Genomic DNA, 16,178 nt, shown 5'->3' on the forward strand with positions numbered 1-16,178 from the left:
ATATGGATATATTAATAATTTCAGTACAACCTTACCTATACATATTAATATATATACATATATGTACACATATACATTCATTACACTGTATTTAATAGGAATATCAGTTAATGTAAGTCTTGCAACTATTTTAATATACATAAAAAATTATTTGCCTTATGAGAATTAGTTACATAGACTGTTAAAAGCACAGAATATCTTAATTTTATGCTTAACTATATTTTTTTTCAGCAGTACTGGGTCTGTTTTGCCTGGGAGCCACAAAAGTTGTCCATCAAACGTGTATGTTGTCCATTAAACATATATATTGTCCATCTAATCTTAGTTTTCCCTGTGTTCATGAAAGCCCAGGAGCTGGCATCAGATTTATGCAATATCATGTTCTTAGAAACTTCTCAGATTGGTGTGTGCACCCTCTGAAAGCATCTGTGGGGCCAGACCTGGAGCTGCCGTGACCAGAAAACTTTCCCTGTGCCCGTCTCTTACTGCTTGTCTCTGTGTTTTGTCCCTCCCCAGTCCCAGAGCGCGTCTCCCAAGCAAAGGAAGCAGAGCGTCTTCACCCCGCCTGCCCTCAAAGGTACTGTGCAGGTACTGTGCAGGTACTGTCTCTGCCCTGGCAGGGTGCGGGACCCTTGCACCCGCCGCAGCTCCAGGTCCCCTCTCACAGGGAAAAACACTGGGGGGTGAGCAAGGGCTCTGCCTGTGAGCACCACAGGGGTCTGTGGAGGGGTCATGCTTAACCATCGCCGTCTTCACACTTCAGAGTGACTATCTGGCGTTGACTGTCTGCTGGTACTGATCATCTATCCTCACCACAGAATCCTGCGGCACTGGCAAATTTTTTTTAAAAAAAGCAGACTTCTTTTTTTTTACAAAATCTTGATACTTTCATTAGTTCAATGTAACAGATAGTTCAATGCCGAACTGCCGAACACTGAGGAGAACTCATTGAATACATAAGTTTTATCAGTTCTGGCCCCATACAGCTGTCTGTTTCTTCTTTAAATGACTCCCATATATTCTGCCTCCCTTTCCAGGCAGCTGTAGAAAGAAGAATAACCAAAACTGTGGTCTGAGTAGATAAAGAGAAATGAGAAATCTTGGTAAATGTTTAAGGGGCTTACACGCTTTTCAGGAATGAAGATAAAAGCAGCAGGAATATGAGTTGCGATCAGAGCAAATACATTTAGGCCTTGTTTCTCACATGACTCTCAACAGAGTTTGACTTGCTGGTGCTTGCAGTGAAGTAAGATCTATAGTGATTCACCAGCACTTCCAACTGCCACTTGTCAGTGCACCATTATTTTTCAGACTGCAGACCAAAGGCTATCCTGCCAGGTGTCTCATGATAACGAATATCTTTAATTTCCATTCCTTCTCCTTAACACAATTTATTACCTGGCAAAAAAAAATTAGGATATCTGATTTGTTGTGTGAAAAATACTGCCGCTGTCATTAAGTAATATGCTGTATCAGCCAGTTCTGTGTCTCATCCTGTAGCTTCGGTTCTCTAGTGCTTGTCCTAGCAACAATTAAAACATCACTCAGGTGCCACACAAGACTTACTATCTGATTGTCAAAATGGGATAAAGTTTGTGTGCTGGATGTTAGAAGTAATCTTATTACAGTCAATTATAATAATTTGTGGAACGAAGAAGCTTTGAATGGGTAGCAATAATATCTATTGATCTCACTGCTGTATTATTTTGCTGTACAAGCCTAAACTAAACACTGCATAAATGAAGTGCCCTGTAAAACAGGTCCTTATATCTCCTCTCAAGGACTGCAGCCTACTCAGTGTTACCTTTAATACCCTGCTGAGACCTGGGCAAGTACCTGGCATAGTTTACTTCCACATCAACTTAATTCCCAGGGAACAGTATGCAAATATGTGATTCAAGATAGATCGCAACTAACCTGAAGTACCTTGTAAAAAGAACAAAGCGCAGCACAAAGTGCCTCTCCTCTATGCCTTAACACCCTAAACTACACAGTATTCCCAGATTCACAAGTGGACATCTGGAAATGGATAACCCTTCCTGTAAACAAGCTGGATTGGTCCAGGTTTACGATACTGTAACCATGATAAATACTGTCCTTTTTATTTAAAAATTATTGGAAGTCGAATATTCATTATCTCTTCCTCTTTATTGTTATGAAAACATGAATGTTATTTTGTTTATGCTAAGAGATTAGGAGGCAAACATAGCAACAAGTGCTAAGAAAGCATTACTGAGAAATACAGAGGTTTTGTAATGATTTAAATTATTCTAGTTTTATAGCAGTAGAAGATAACAATATAAGCAGTATTTTCAGAATAACAGGCTTCATAACTGCACACTATTCCCACAGCCTTGCGTATGTTTATTTCCTGCAGGATGTTTCTCCCCCAGTATATTCACAATATGATATTTAATATACAGTAAAGAATGAGATTCTGAATGCTGAACCTCTCTGCTTTACATCCTTTTTGGCTGCTCTATATCCTCTGGGTCTGTTATTAATGAAAGGTGGGATAGACTGTAATCTGGTAATTTGCATTCAAATATGGAGACAATAAATCTCCATAAAACAGAACTCGTAGCGGAAAAGATGGACAAACGTTTTCATTTGTTGTTTTTTCTGACATTTTAGTAGTTTTTAGCTGCTGCTAACTCAAAGTTCTCAGAAATAAGCCAAACTTGCAGGTGGATGCCGAGCCTGGAAGCTGAGACAGCAGCCGTGTGCGGAAAGCTGTGGGAGAAATTGGGGGCCACGACCCTACTCTTTACCTGCAGCAGAGAGGTGGCCAAGAGAAACTGTCGGTATAGTCATATTTCAGCCTGACACCAAATCTGCAAGTAGCTCCTGAGATTATGATTTCTTCTTTGAGCTGAAAACATTTTTGCTGCACTCCTTGCAAGTTTCTTGAAATAATTACAAAACTGTGTGAGAAATGTTGCTGGTGTCATGAATTCATAGCTAAGCAAGTGAGAGAAAGCGAGAGTAAATGAACCTCTGTGCTGTGATTACAAACAAATTAAGAAATTGTTAACATGGTTAAAAGGAGCAAAAGCAACATCAGACAAAAGTGATGACTAGTTACAGTACCAGGACTGTAGTACATGCTACATGGACTATGCAAATACATGAAAATATATGAAATAAATGAAAATGCAGTACTGCCAAGGTTCTATATGCCATGGTAAATAAATGGAGATCAGCTTCTTGGTCAAATGTGGGCGTGTTTTTCCCCTCTGCCATAGTGATTTTATTATCTGTCTAAGATTGCCCCCAAGTATTTTGGTTCTATCCTTACAATGGCTTGCTCTAGCTCGAGGCAGGTCTGTAATTGCTGCAGCATGCTGTAGCAAACCCGTGTGTCTGCAGAGCCAGTGTCATGTTATGGTGCAACAGGCAGGTTCTTATTACTATATATTTATGTGTACTTTGGCTCCCGCTTTTATTTTCCTAAACAAAAATGCACCAGAGTCCCTACAGACAAGCAAATAGCTGACTCATCTCAGAGCATTGTTCTTTTTACTGGAATACAGTGTGCTGGAAAAATCAATGTGAGAACTATTGATTTAAGTGGTAATCTGGAGAGTGAATCAGACAGAAAACCAGATAACAGCTCAGTGCAGTGTTCTTGTTAGTGTTATATTACCAAACCTAATGGATGTCAAAGAGGTCTTCCATTTTGCTTTCAAAAATATTTCTTTCTCTAACCCTGCTACACTACACTAGGTTTTGTTAATACCACGCTCTTACGTAGCATGCAATAGTGGCAAAAGTCAGTATCTGAAGAGTAAACCAAATTAATCCATCATATTTTCAGTATGTTGTGTTTCACCACTTGTCACATTTTTTCTAGGTATAGCAGCGCTCTTATCCGAGGATTCATCACCTCCGTTTCCCCTGTTTGTGTCACTTTTTTCTTCTGTTACTCTTGGTCTTTTATGTCTGAACTTCAAATTCTCTCATCCTTCTATAACTTCCAATGCTCTAATATGCTGAACTTTGAGCTCCATTACTTTCTTTCATTTTAAGCTCTTCTTCTTTGTGTGCGGAAGTTGGCTTGAAGCTCCCTATGAAAAAGCATAAAAACAGCCAGAGAGAGGTTTTTCAATCTGAATAGTCACCAGTTTTAACTAAGGGCAATCTTTTCCAGTCAGTTGTCACTGTACAAGGCCTGTTTCTCATTCTGTATGACAAAACCAAGAATAATCTTTTGGTCCTTTTCTTCTGTATCAAAGTCCAGCTGATTTAGCACAAACATCCATCCATCCATCCATCCATCCATCCATCCATCCATCCACCCACTCACAAATAGCATCTTTAGAGATATCTTCATTATTCTGATCAGTGGGTTAGAGGAACCCCTCGAAGTCTTGCTGGACTCTCACCCTTTTCCCCTCACGCTCACCAGAGAAGTTTAAAATGGAATGATAACCCTCCCAGGTAGAGATGGACCAAGTGGAAGGCAGCATAGTCTGCCATGGCAGAAGCAGATTGCACTTATGCCAAGTAATGGTGTTTCCTTAGCATCTCATTACCACCTGAAAATCAAAAGTGTACATTTGAGTCTCAGAGCTACAGCTTTTGATCCCAAGACATATTTTGTACTGAGACAGGTTTCCTTTTACTTAGATAGTCACATTTGGTTTAATATCTCAGCTCATCCTTGAAAGGAAATGCAGACTAAAGTGACAGGAAGCAGGATTTACAAACAGAAGAGAGCCTGAGCTGTTCCCAAACCTGCATATCTCCCTAGAGCTCCCAAGTCTCCACATTATCTACAAGCTATTGCTATTAATATTACCAGCTATTTAAATACCATCAAGGTCTCCCCCTGTGAAGGAAGTGCACATTCCCGAGTGGTTTGAGGATTTCATTAACAGTGAATCTACTGGTATGGGTGTGCTAGAGGTCAGGAAAATAGGAAACCTTCCCTCATCCTAGTTCACCCAGCAAGAGGCTACTTAGATCAGCATGAAGATCCTACTAATTTCAGCGGTCTCTAAAGAAAGTTCCCGCAACTTTCTGTGTTCACTGGACAGCCTTTGCAATTAGCTGCCATCAAATCATAATTAAAGTCTTTCCCCATAGAGGTGAAAGGTACACTTGACCATTTTCTGTCTCAGCCTTTTGGGAAATACATCCTTTAAATTCCCCTCAATGTATTTTTCTTTGCGTAGAAACAAAGACTTTTTTCTTGAGCTAGGCTCCAGCTACAACATTTGAAATGGGATTGAATTTGAGTTGTTATAAATCTAAGGAACATTCAAAGACATCATTTTGGTTTGTCTTATTAAAACAGCTAGGACTCACTGCCTGTTCCCAAAGTGTTCAGACCCAGGGATTTGATACATGCATAATTCTAGTGTTTACAATGATGGTTGATATTAAATGAGCTCTTTTCAGCTTCTGCCATGAATTTCAGATGCTCAGCTTGTTTAGCGCCTGCTTGTTCTTCTCTCCAAAGGAAACAACATGCAGAATAAATGATTAAAATCATGATGTCCCTCCTGAAATATGTAATTTATTAGAAGCAATTAGTACAGTATGTGGCCCTCATCCAAATTTGTAACCCCTTAGGCCAGCTTGATGATGTCTGATGCATCTCATTACTTTGTGACTGAAGGTTAACAAGGAACACGGATAGAGTCTGGAGACATAAAAGATTATTGTTAGTGTGGTAAGCACTGAGTTCAGACCCCACGAGAACCAACGCAGAACAAAAATCTCAGACTAAATTTACTTCAGGTGTCAGAGGAATGAAGTTTGTAAGTTTTAAGCACTGACTACAGAAACTTGTATCATTTTAAAGGCTGCCCTCTTAAATGGCAAACTGCAAAAAGCGTCTAGCGTTAACTAAACACAGCAGTGTAAGAACAAGAAACATCATATTATACCTGAGAGGAAAATACTGTGTATTTATGTGATTTCTGCTTCATACACCGTCTTAAATTTAGTCTTTAGGATATCAGTATTAGCCACAATGTAACACATCTTACACAGTTTTCTAAACATCAAGCCCAGGTTTGTGCAAATTCACAGACTGAATTGGTGCCCGGTAAACTTCTTTTTATGTGATTAAGTCAGTTTGGCACAGGGCATTACATTTTCCCAGTCTCTCCAATGATGATTCTTTTTTAAAAAATGTGATTGCTGCACGTGAGTCATGGGGCCAGAACAAGAGAAGGAGATGGTTTTCAATTATCCTCTCAGTCCTGAAAGTGTTTTTCAGACCTCCTTGCTTTTCCAGTGGGCTAAAGGGCTGTAATAAATACTGAGTGGATAGCTAGAACTGCTCCACAAAAGCAGGCACCATCCAGTAGCTGAAGTGATCCTTGAGGTCAGGGAAAGTCCTCCTCTAATCCCTTAGCAGAGCTGCAGTGTTTCAGGTGAAGCATCTTTTCTTTAGCCTGGTGACACTCATTCTTCCCTCCTTTTAGGAAGATCTGACTCAGTATGCTGATTCTTGGGTAACAGAAGGCAAAACTCTGCTTCATTTTTCGTGTGCACTGTTCTTGTTTGTGTTATGATGTGACAAAGCACCGTAAGAGCGTTTAGTTTCATGGGTGAGAATCCCATGACTGCCTGGACCTCTTGTAGCACTGGGGAAAGAAAATTCATGCTGCAGTATTGTAATCATTATGTTTTCTCCTTTTGCCAAACCAGGTCACAAAAGAAGGGTGCAGCTTTGGTTTCAAAACTCGTTCTTCTCTTCATTTATATACCATTCTTACCCACATCTTAGAGTGAACCTCGATGCTCTTAATGTAGTGTGGCCTTGAGCAAATTTCCTGGATATCTTTTCTATGATGCGACTTTCCTGTGCTTGGTATCGTTTTCTCACTCTCTTTATCCTCCTCTCTCCTTCCTCAGACTTGTACAGTAGTATGATGACAGTAGATACAATTTAAAAAAAACCGAACTAAATTAATTAGTGAATCACTGTGTTGGTGAACGGGATACATTACATTGCTGCCATCTGAAGTTCAGTTGGCTGCCACCATTCTGCTACTGCCCGAAATGTTGGCAGACACTACCATAGTCTGTATTTAATTTCTTACTGCTGGCAGCTTTGCGTACATTTCATTTCACACAGCTGGCGGCTTCTGCTTCAAAATGGCTCTGGCCTTGGCTGCAATAAATACCACAGTACCTTTAGAGAGACTGAGGTGTTCAGTGGAGACTAAGCTTGACATCTGTTCTACGGCAAAACTGGGATGTTTGTGTTATAACTTGTCATCTGCCACTATTACCTGGCATGTGAAAAAGAAAAGATTGCGCCGAGCACTAATATCAGTCCCTAAATTACCATGTGTGGTTTAAGGGGCTGATCCAATACTGTCTGAAGTCTAGGGGAGTACTTCCACTGATTTCATTCGGTTCGGCGTGGAGTCCACATATCTGATAGCTCTTTCTAATCTTCATGCAATGAATGCTAAACTGGCCCCTTTTTAAGGATATGAGTTTATTTTTATGATAGGAGGGTAATCTTATAAATGTCTGTGAAACAGCATTTATGACTTGAAATGAATATTGTTAAGCATTGTTGTACTAAATATAGAGCAGTGTAAACATCATAGTATTATTAATTGCTTCTAAGCAGTAACAGACCACATTAAAAAGCCAACCTTTTAAGAGATAACAACATAAAATATTACAGAAAGAGAATGTGGGAGACTTAATACTTACTTTGAAATATAAAGTAGAAAGCCCAGAAAGGGCAGCATGGGTTATACTGGTTACTTTATATCACAAAATGTATTTATAGTGAAATTCCAAAGATTTTGGCAGTGTGGTGCTCTGAATTGAAACAGCTTTTGAAGAAAAGATAATATTTTTGTAGGAGAAGATGTAATGTTCTTATGAAGCTAGTCATTTGGCAGGGCATTACGTTTTATTTCCTGGCTTTAGCTGTGTGTTCTACAGTGGAGGTTAACAACCAAGTCACATAGCAGACACTGACTCCAGTGAGTCCTATTGTAATAAATAATAATTGCTCCTTTGTTTCATCTCAAGCATTTAAAATCCTGAATATGATCCCAAGCAAGATGATGAAATGAAGACCTAGATTACATGTTGCTGCTCCTCTTCAGCGTTTGACATCTCCTGGGTTCCTGGAAAGGAGCTGCAGGATCGTGCATATAGCAGGGGCAAGCATATGTCAGGTGCTCACTCCTTCTCAGCTCTGTGCAAAGTCAGCCCCGCTGGGAAGAGCACGATCCTCCCATCGCACTGCCAGAGGGTCTGGCATGTTGGGAGACAGTGGGGGAGCTTGCTCAATTTATATTGCCGTCTTCTGGAGGTAGAGATGGGTCCAGTGTATAAACACAGAGGAACCTCTCTAGTATTTTTCTGAAAATCCTCCATACTATGTGGGCTCATATCTCATTTAATTTACCCTTAAAAGAAAAGCCTTCCTTGCATTTGAATCTAACTATGTATTTCTACAGTTGCTCTCCTCTCCAGGAAGTCAGGTCTCATTTATAAAAACTTCCACCCCTAAAACTCAAAGCTGGCAAAAGACAGAATGACAAGCTACGGGCAAACCCAAGGTTAATAGTGAATTCGTATAACATGAATGGCACCACTATGCATTGAGCAGTGTCTGATACAGCAAAATCACCCTACAACTTTCCAGCTAAGACTGCTGGTCCATATGAGCAGGCTCGCAGCCTGTCAGCAGGTCTGCCACCACCCACACTCACTTCTCCTCGTATCAGGGCTGGGAGGTTTGAAAAATGCAACCATTTCCTTGAGAGCAGCTCCTGCCCACAAGCTGCCCTTCAGGATAGTAGCTTACCATTGGTTATTTTACTTTCTGCCATCAGGTTTCATTCTGACCCAAGCAGATGTCCAAGTAGTATGCTAGCTTTGCGATATCTCTGTCTCTGAACAATGTGGTCCTTCTTTCTGTGGTTAGGCTAAGAGAAATCTTGCTTCTGGTTCTTAGGGACCATCTGCATTGGGTTTCTTGTGGTGAGAATGTTGTCTGGTTTTCTTATGATTTGATTATTTTTTGTTTCCTTTTAAAGTGTATGCCTGTTAGTCTGAATTTATTGAAAAGCAAAAAATTTATAAAGAAGGCCATGTGGTTCTCCTCCCCTCCATAATTTCTCCCTTCCTTCACCCCTTGGGATGTGACATTGCCCAGTTTAGCAGGAACACAGAGTTCCCAAAACCATCCACCAGAGCTTTGGCATAGAGACAAGAACATGAACAGCCTGAAGATTTCAACCACATCCTTTCAGGCCTGCAGCTAGGGCTGAACACTAGCATGAATTATGTGTGTGAATGTGACCAGAAAAACACAGGAAATACTGCAGCAAGCATATGTATCTGAAAAGGGATTCATTTTCTTGAGAGGTGCATGGGCCAGAAGGATGTTGTTTAAAAAGCTCTCATTTGGTGTAGTTGCTAATTTTTCTTGAAACAGTGGGAGGATTTTTCAGGTCTTTCAGCACTCACCCGACCTATGAACCAGTGGATCTTCTATAGCCAGAGGAGATTGTCAGCAGGCTCTGAGCAATCTACTGAGTAACTATTTTTAAGAATACATTTAAAGGAATTGTGGGATCTAATGACTGCTCAGAAGCAAAAAACAAACCTAAAATGTTTTCTGCAATTCTCCCATCTTAGGGTGCACCTTTACTGCCTATGTTGTGCACACAGCAAGACATATATGTAAACATCTATCTGGTAAACCCTGGAAACAGTGCAGTTTCATGGGCTAACTTAGTGCCTGCAATGGCATCTTTCCAGGTGACAGGGACACAGGACACATCAAGGTTGCACCTGTACCTGGAGAGCAGCTGGTCAGCCATAGGAAACCCAGCTTAGCTGGGACTATGTCCAGTTTGAGACATTAGACTCAAGAAAGATGAGGCCAGTTAAATGGAGAGCAGTGAAAACTGGAGGCAGTAAGACAGGACTGGAGAGAGGGGCTGAACGATGGTAGGCGGCAGGTCAAGTGGTTGCCTGTATCTCAGAATACCAGGGCAACCACATCCCTCCAAAGGCAAAGGGAATCAGCAGGTTCTTCTTTTTCTTTATGTAAATTCAGTTTTCAATCTCCTTGCAATCCTGAAGAAAACTGAGTTACTAAATGTAGGATTTTTGGCATGCAAGCTCCCTCTGGTGACACGTAGGTGTAGTTCCTTAGCACTAGTTTTGGCGAATTACTAAACAGCAGGAACAGTTATAAGAGGAGTCGAATTATATTGGAGCCTGACTGCAATTTATAATTTCCAGCTAAAATCTGTAAGGTTATTACTACATTGCACCTGTACACCAGCAGTTTTTCCCCAAATGGCTGGAGTGGTTAGAGCCTGGCTTTTCTTCAACCTCACTCTTAGCGAGATCAAAAGTAAGAACAGTGTTAAAACTTACATAATCTATGACTCTGATACAAATGTGTCTAAGCCTTTAGAGAAGAGGCTACCTCTTCTGTACTTTGTCTATGTTTTCCACAGTAAAACCGAGTAAGCTGATATTCTTGCTTGTGCTTTCCAGAAAAATTGAGAGCAATACTTGTTTTCAGGTTCTGACTGTTAATATGAAGCACCAGATAGAGTGCTTCCACGCTGTAATTACATTCTGGTTGTACTGGATGCTGGCTCTGGGGTATTTGGATGCCTTAGGCAAACCAGAAGAGGTAGGTTTCTCCAAAGCTCACTCACACAATAAAGAGCCACTAAAGATTTTGCCCCTGATGTTTTGTTGCTCATGGCAACTGCAAAGTGAGACCAGTTATATCTACTGTACTGCAAATAGTTTTCGATGACGGCTTTTTTATTTTGAATAACTGATTTCTTAACATTGGTATTTAATTTGCCAGCAAGCTAAAACCCTTATATTTAAGAATTTGGTGGGGTTTCAGTTGTCAGTAAGCTTAATGAGTTAAAATGAAAACATTTCAAATTTAAAATATTATTCAAGAGGTCAAAATAAACTTTTCACTGTTTTCATCTTCTCTTTTCTCCTCTCCCAAAATATCAGTGCAGAGACACTGTCCAAGACCCTTTCTGATGTCTAAGCCAGGACTTTGGTTTTGCTGAATTTGTGTAACAGAGAAGCACCGTGGCTGTGCATAAGCATTATGTACTAAATGGTTTCTTGTTTCTTTTAGGGGTGGGAAAACCCACCTAGATTGTTGTGCAAAACACCATAAATCAGTAAGTTTTGCTTTCTCTCCCTTGATTCAAGGGATCTGTACCCTTAATCTGTGAAAATTCTCCACCAGATGTTTCTGAATCCATGGTGTGTGGGAAAGGATCACTGTTTTCCTGGATTCCAGGGGGGAAGAGCCCCCCTTCCCACTTGCCTCCTGATCAGCATGTGTGAGTGAGCACAGTTGAGCCCCCGGTTAGGACTAACAGAGGTACCTACTCCCCCCCCTCCCCCGGCTAGTGAGTAAGCACCTGCTGGTTGGATGCTGGTTTGTTGAAGAGATAGTCCATCTCCACTGGACCAAGCCCCCCATGCCCCCTGTGCAACCAGCCCCTTGCCAGGCTGCCTGCCTGGCTAGTGGGCAAGTCTATCTTGCTGCCCAGGCTGGTCTCACACCTCAGTTTCAGGACCCCGCATAAGCCTGGAGTCTCTGTTTGGAGGTTGCTGTGTGGTGCAGAACCTCATGGTGTTTATTTTCCAGCTTTGATATCAAATCTCAGCCCCCACAAGCTGCTGCACCAGCCTACAGGGAGCTGTGCTATCCCTGCTCCTTCAGAACAGCCTGGTGTGGCTGAGGATACTTCAGCACATGAAAATATTTGCATAGTCTTAGACTTGATCAGGAAGTTAAATAGGTAGAAATGATGAGACATCACATGGGATGTATCAGTTACTCACTCTGAAGAGCTGTAGTTGGGCACAAGGTCAAAACCAATGCTTCTGAACATATTTAAAACCCACACACCTGTTATATGAGAAGAAGGAGCTAGACATTATTTTCTTGTCCTAAGAGTGTATTTTTTTAGGAAAACAAGGTAGGCAGTCAAGTTGCAAAATACTCAGCACTGTAAGGTGCCACAGGTACATCTGCACAAGAGCTTGCTTCTGTTCTGAGGCCAGCTGGCTCCACACAGCTCACATCCATGTTGCAGACCCTTTTATGCTCCCAAATCATGAGGGCCATCCAAAATACCCAGTGGAAACTATCTCTGGCCTGTGCCTAAACGAGGCTGGGAATTTTCTGGGTGAGGGCTAGTTGGCGCAGACAAAACTGGGGACCTGGCTAATGGCTGGTCACAGCAGTCAGAGAAGGTCAGTGCCCTGAGCTGCCCCCTGGCACTCTTTAGTGTGTTTTTTAGCTGTAGCCTACACGACTCGGGCTCTCAAGTGCTTGTATGCATTTAGGAGTTAGGAGCATGGATCCTTTGAAAAAGCCTATCTTGAACACTGGGAACAGTTTAGAAAATCAAGGAAACCTATCTGCCATCCACACTGCCTCTCTACACAGTTACTTTCCAGACTAGAGATGCAATTTTACGTGTAAAATACAGTTATTCGTTATGAAACAGTAACGATAGGTACAATTCCCTTGGTTACACTTTGTGCTAGAAAATGAGGGGCTTGTATGGAATGAGAGGACAAGAGTCAATGGGCAGAAACTGAAACACAGGAAATTCAACCTAAACGTAAGAAAAAAACTTTCTTTTGTTTTTCTTTTTTGTTTGTTTTTATTTTTGTTTCCGTGACAGTGGTCAAAGAGTGGAACAAGTTGCCTAGAAAGCTTGTGGAGTCTCCATCCTTGGAGATGCTAAAAATCTGACTGCATACAGTCCTGGACAACCTGCTCCAGCTGAGCCTGTGTTGAGCAGGGGTTTGGACTAGACAGTCCCTGGAGGTCTGAGCCTCAGCGGTTCTGTGATTCAATAGCTGTTTTACTCACCATTTATGAAATGTAAACCTTTCATCACATGGTAATGACAAGCATAGTGAAAACTTCATCTCACAGCTGCCTCTATCAGATTTTCACCTTTCAGTCCAATGGATGACATCTTATTTTGTAGCAGTATGTTCCCTACTTCTGTAAGAGCGCTCTCTAAATGTCAGTTTGTCTGGGTAATACTGTGTCTTAGGAAAATGTCTCAGAAGCAAAAATAAGGATTGGGGTAGACTGGAAGCCCCACATAAGTTCATTTTTAACAGGATAAAAACCTCTCCAGCACCAGGAGGTGTTAATGAAACCAGAAGAGGGACTGGCTCTGACTTTCCAGAAGTTCCTAGGCAGTTAAGCTGACTTGATTCATAACTCATATTGCCGACTTTGCTTTGGTTAGCATGAATTGCCTGCTGCAGAGGGAGGGGAAGGATTCAAACTACCTTCAGCTTCAGTCTCCTGAACTGGATCTCAGCTGCTTGAGATGATCTCAGCACCTCACGGGCACTGAGGTGGTGAAAACTGGAGAGGCTCATTCTTCCTGATGGGTTCCTGCTTGGGTGTAAGGGCTACAGCTACAGTACCTGTAATATGAAGAAAATGGTAATTGCCTGCTATACATATGCCACCCATGAAGCAACTGAAATGGGGATAATTTAATATAAACACTGACCTATCAATCACTCGTTTAATCACCACAATGTTTTTGTAATTTTGATGGTGTTTATGAAATACTTCAAAGAAGAGCTCATTCCAACGTTTACAATATTACTGATGTCAGGTTATGCTGATGCCAAAATCCTATCTCCTTTGTCATCGTAAGAAGGATCACAATGAAGATTATAATTATAACTCAGTAGGGGATTCATCAGCAAATTAACAGAGAAGCTTACAGACTTCTGACAGAAACCAAACAGACTGGATTAATTAAAAGTGAAAGCCACACAGCACATGGAACTATGGCAGAGAAACACCACCTTGGACATTTGGCTGACCAGCGAAGATTTTGTTCCTGTCTTCATTTTAAAAACTACAATCACTGGAAAGCTTTTCATCCACACCCCAAAAATCTCAGGCTGCACAGAGTATTCATAAAGAGATTTAAACGTGCCGTTAACAAATTTTGCAATGTATCAGCCCCAGACCACGGAAAGAAATAATAACCACAAAAAGAATAACAAAAATAGAAAACATGGATCCAGAATATAAACCGTACGGAATGCTGAGTGTAACATGCCAGGCCTGGGGGTGAAACAGAAGAAGCTGTCAAACAACAAAAGCAGCTCAGTCTTTACATGCAGGACTCCATTCACCCCATCATGTAGTCAGGCTTCTGCTTCTCAGTATTACAGTCTCCCCTTCTCTGTTAATGATTCTCTCCCCTCAGGATGTGGCAGTAACTTTTTGCTCATCTGTTTAGGTTTCATGACCTCAGAAAAATCCCCATGTCAGCCAAAATACAAAGAAGTAGAGTCACAGTGCAGTTGTCCAGGAAAAAGCAAGCAGCAGGATAATGCTGTTCATTAATGTTGAAGTCAGATAAGAATGACCAAAGAAAACTGAAATACAGCTGCTTGGAAATGGCTCATGAAGTTGTGGAGATGAAAATGTTTGGTAAAGCATTTTCAGTAAGGTTCTGAGTGTGAAAGACTTAATTCCTTTTGTGTTTTGAACTTGTATAAAAATTAATTTTTCCTATAACATCTAGATTTTTATGTTTAACAAACTAGGCAAGACTAAACGTTTTGGTACTGCTAATATTAAATGTTTTGGTGAAATGTTTTTTCCTTTTTTTCCTCATAAAGGAAATTGTGAAATTTCAGGGTTTTTTCTAAGCATGAGCAAACAAGGATTGTAAGGCTCCAAGGAAGTGTAAATATTCAGTTATTGAAGTCTGCTACTGTCATTTTTATAAATGCTCTGGCCTGAATCCATCCTGCTTAAACCAAGTCAGGCGTGGAGTTACCCTGGGCTTGTTATAGGCTGACAAGTGAAGAATCAAGCCCTGGAAGTGTCTCTGCTGATCATATAAGGCATCACAGGCAAGTGCATTCAGTATTAAAGTACCTAAAGGTAGGTGGGCATCTGTGCTTATCTACAAACCCAGGCTGCCCTTGGGCATCCAACAGGGACAGTTCTTGTGTTGCCACAGCCATAAGCAGGAAACAAAGGAAATAAAGACCTGGGAAGCAGAAGTAAAGCAAGGATAGCTTTGACCATGTTACCTTTCTACAGGGTTTATCATTATTACAACAAGGAGGAGAATCACATATTTTATACTTAAACCCAAAATGATACCTCCCTGATTTTTAACAAATAATTCTGCATTGTGTGAAAACTTTTTCCAGGAAACATGGCCAAAACTAGTGAGACTGCAGTGTCACTGGCCCCATGTAACTAGGGAGGAGCATTTCCAATTATATTTTCTAGCAAAAGGGGCCATAATTAAAATCTTGGTGAAATCTGATCCCAGATTCTGTCTACATCTGACCTGTGACTGGACCTAAATGTAACTGCTGGTCCTTGTATGATAATTCAATCACATGGGATCTGGTTGGGGTCTTTTACATGTTTCCTATCTCCTCAAATCTGCTGTGGTATTCAATATTGCAGAGGTACCTATGTCCCCTCATTCCTTATACACTACTTTTTAAGCTTAACCTTTATAATTAACTGAATTCTACACATACTTAGGACATAAAAACATTACTTCCTACACAGGTTAAGTTTTGCAGAGAAACTTTCTGAGTAAACCTTACCTGCCCAAAGGGGTGTGAACTGCAGCTGTATGGCAGTGTAAAGGCTTGCCTGAGCAGTACAAACAGAGCTGATCAGGATATGAGAATCCTATTCACACGATGAAAGTTTGCATCTATAAATGTCCATGGGATTAAAAAAAAAACCCTCCTTGCTATCCAGAGACCCAACCAAAATTGTGGTGAGACAAATATTTGTTTTCACAAGGAGAATGGACCTATTCTCTCTTATTTATGTACATTTATTTTTGACATTGCTATCTGGTTTTTTTTATAAAGGGAACCAACAAAATTATCTTTTCCAAAAAAAATGTCTGTGGAGGGGCCAGACTGGTGAGTGAAAAGGTGGCTGTTATCGCTGTTAGTGGTTCTGTCACACATTGTGAGGGTATTTTGCAGTATGAGATTTCATTCCCCTGCTTTATTAATTAGAGTTTATATCACGTATTGCTTTTGATTTGACAGCAAACCACTGTAAGCAAGGCGTAGGTAAAAGCGCTGCACTTTGTTCTTATTGTGCAGAAGCTTGCTGTTGAGTAGCAGTTTCC

At 40.9% G+C, this 16,178-nt stretch overlaps 1 protein-coding gene across 1 annotated transcript in view; it reads left to right on the forward strand.

Annotated features, from left to right (window-relative positions):
- The window catches only part of PPP1R1C (protein phosphatase 1 regulatory inhibitor subunit 1C), a 53,888-nt gene that overhangs the window by 23,747 nt on the left and 13,963 nt on the right, over positions 1-16,178 (forward strand). Inside the window, 1 exon segment of the mRNA XM_074910782.1 lies at positions 517-577. Within this exon segment, the coding sequence (XP_074766883.1) occupies positions 517-577 (61 nt within the window).

The sequence above is a fragment of the Athene noctua genome, chromosome 7 (assembly GCF_965140245.1).
Source record: "Athene noctua chromosome 7, bAthNoc1.hap1.1, whole genome shotgun sequence".
Lineage (NCBI taxonomy): Eukaryota > Metazoa > Chordata > Aves > Strigiformes > Strigidae > Athene > Athene noctua.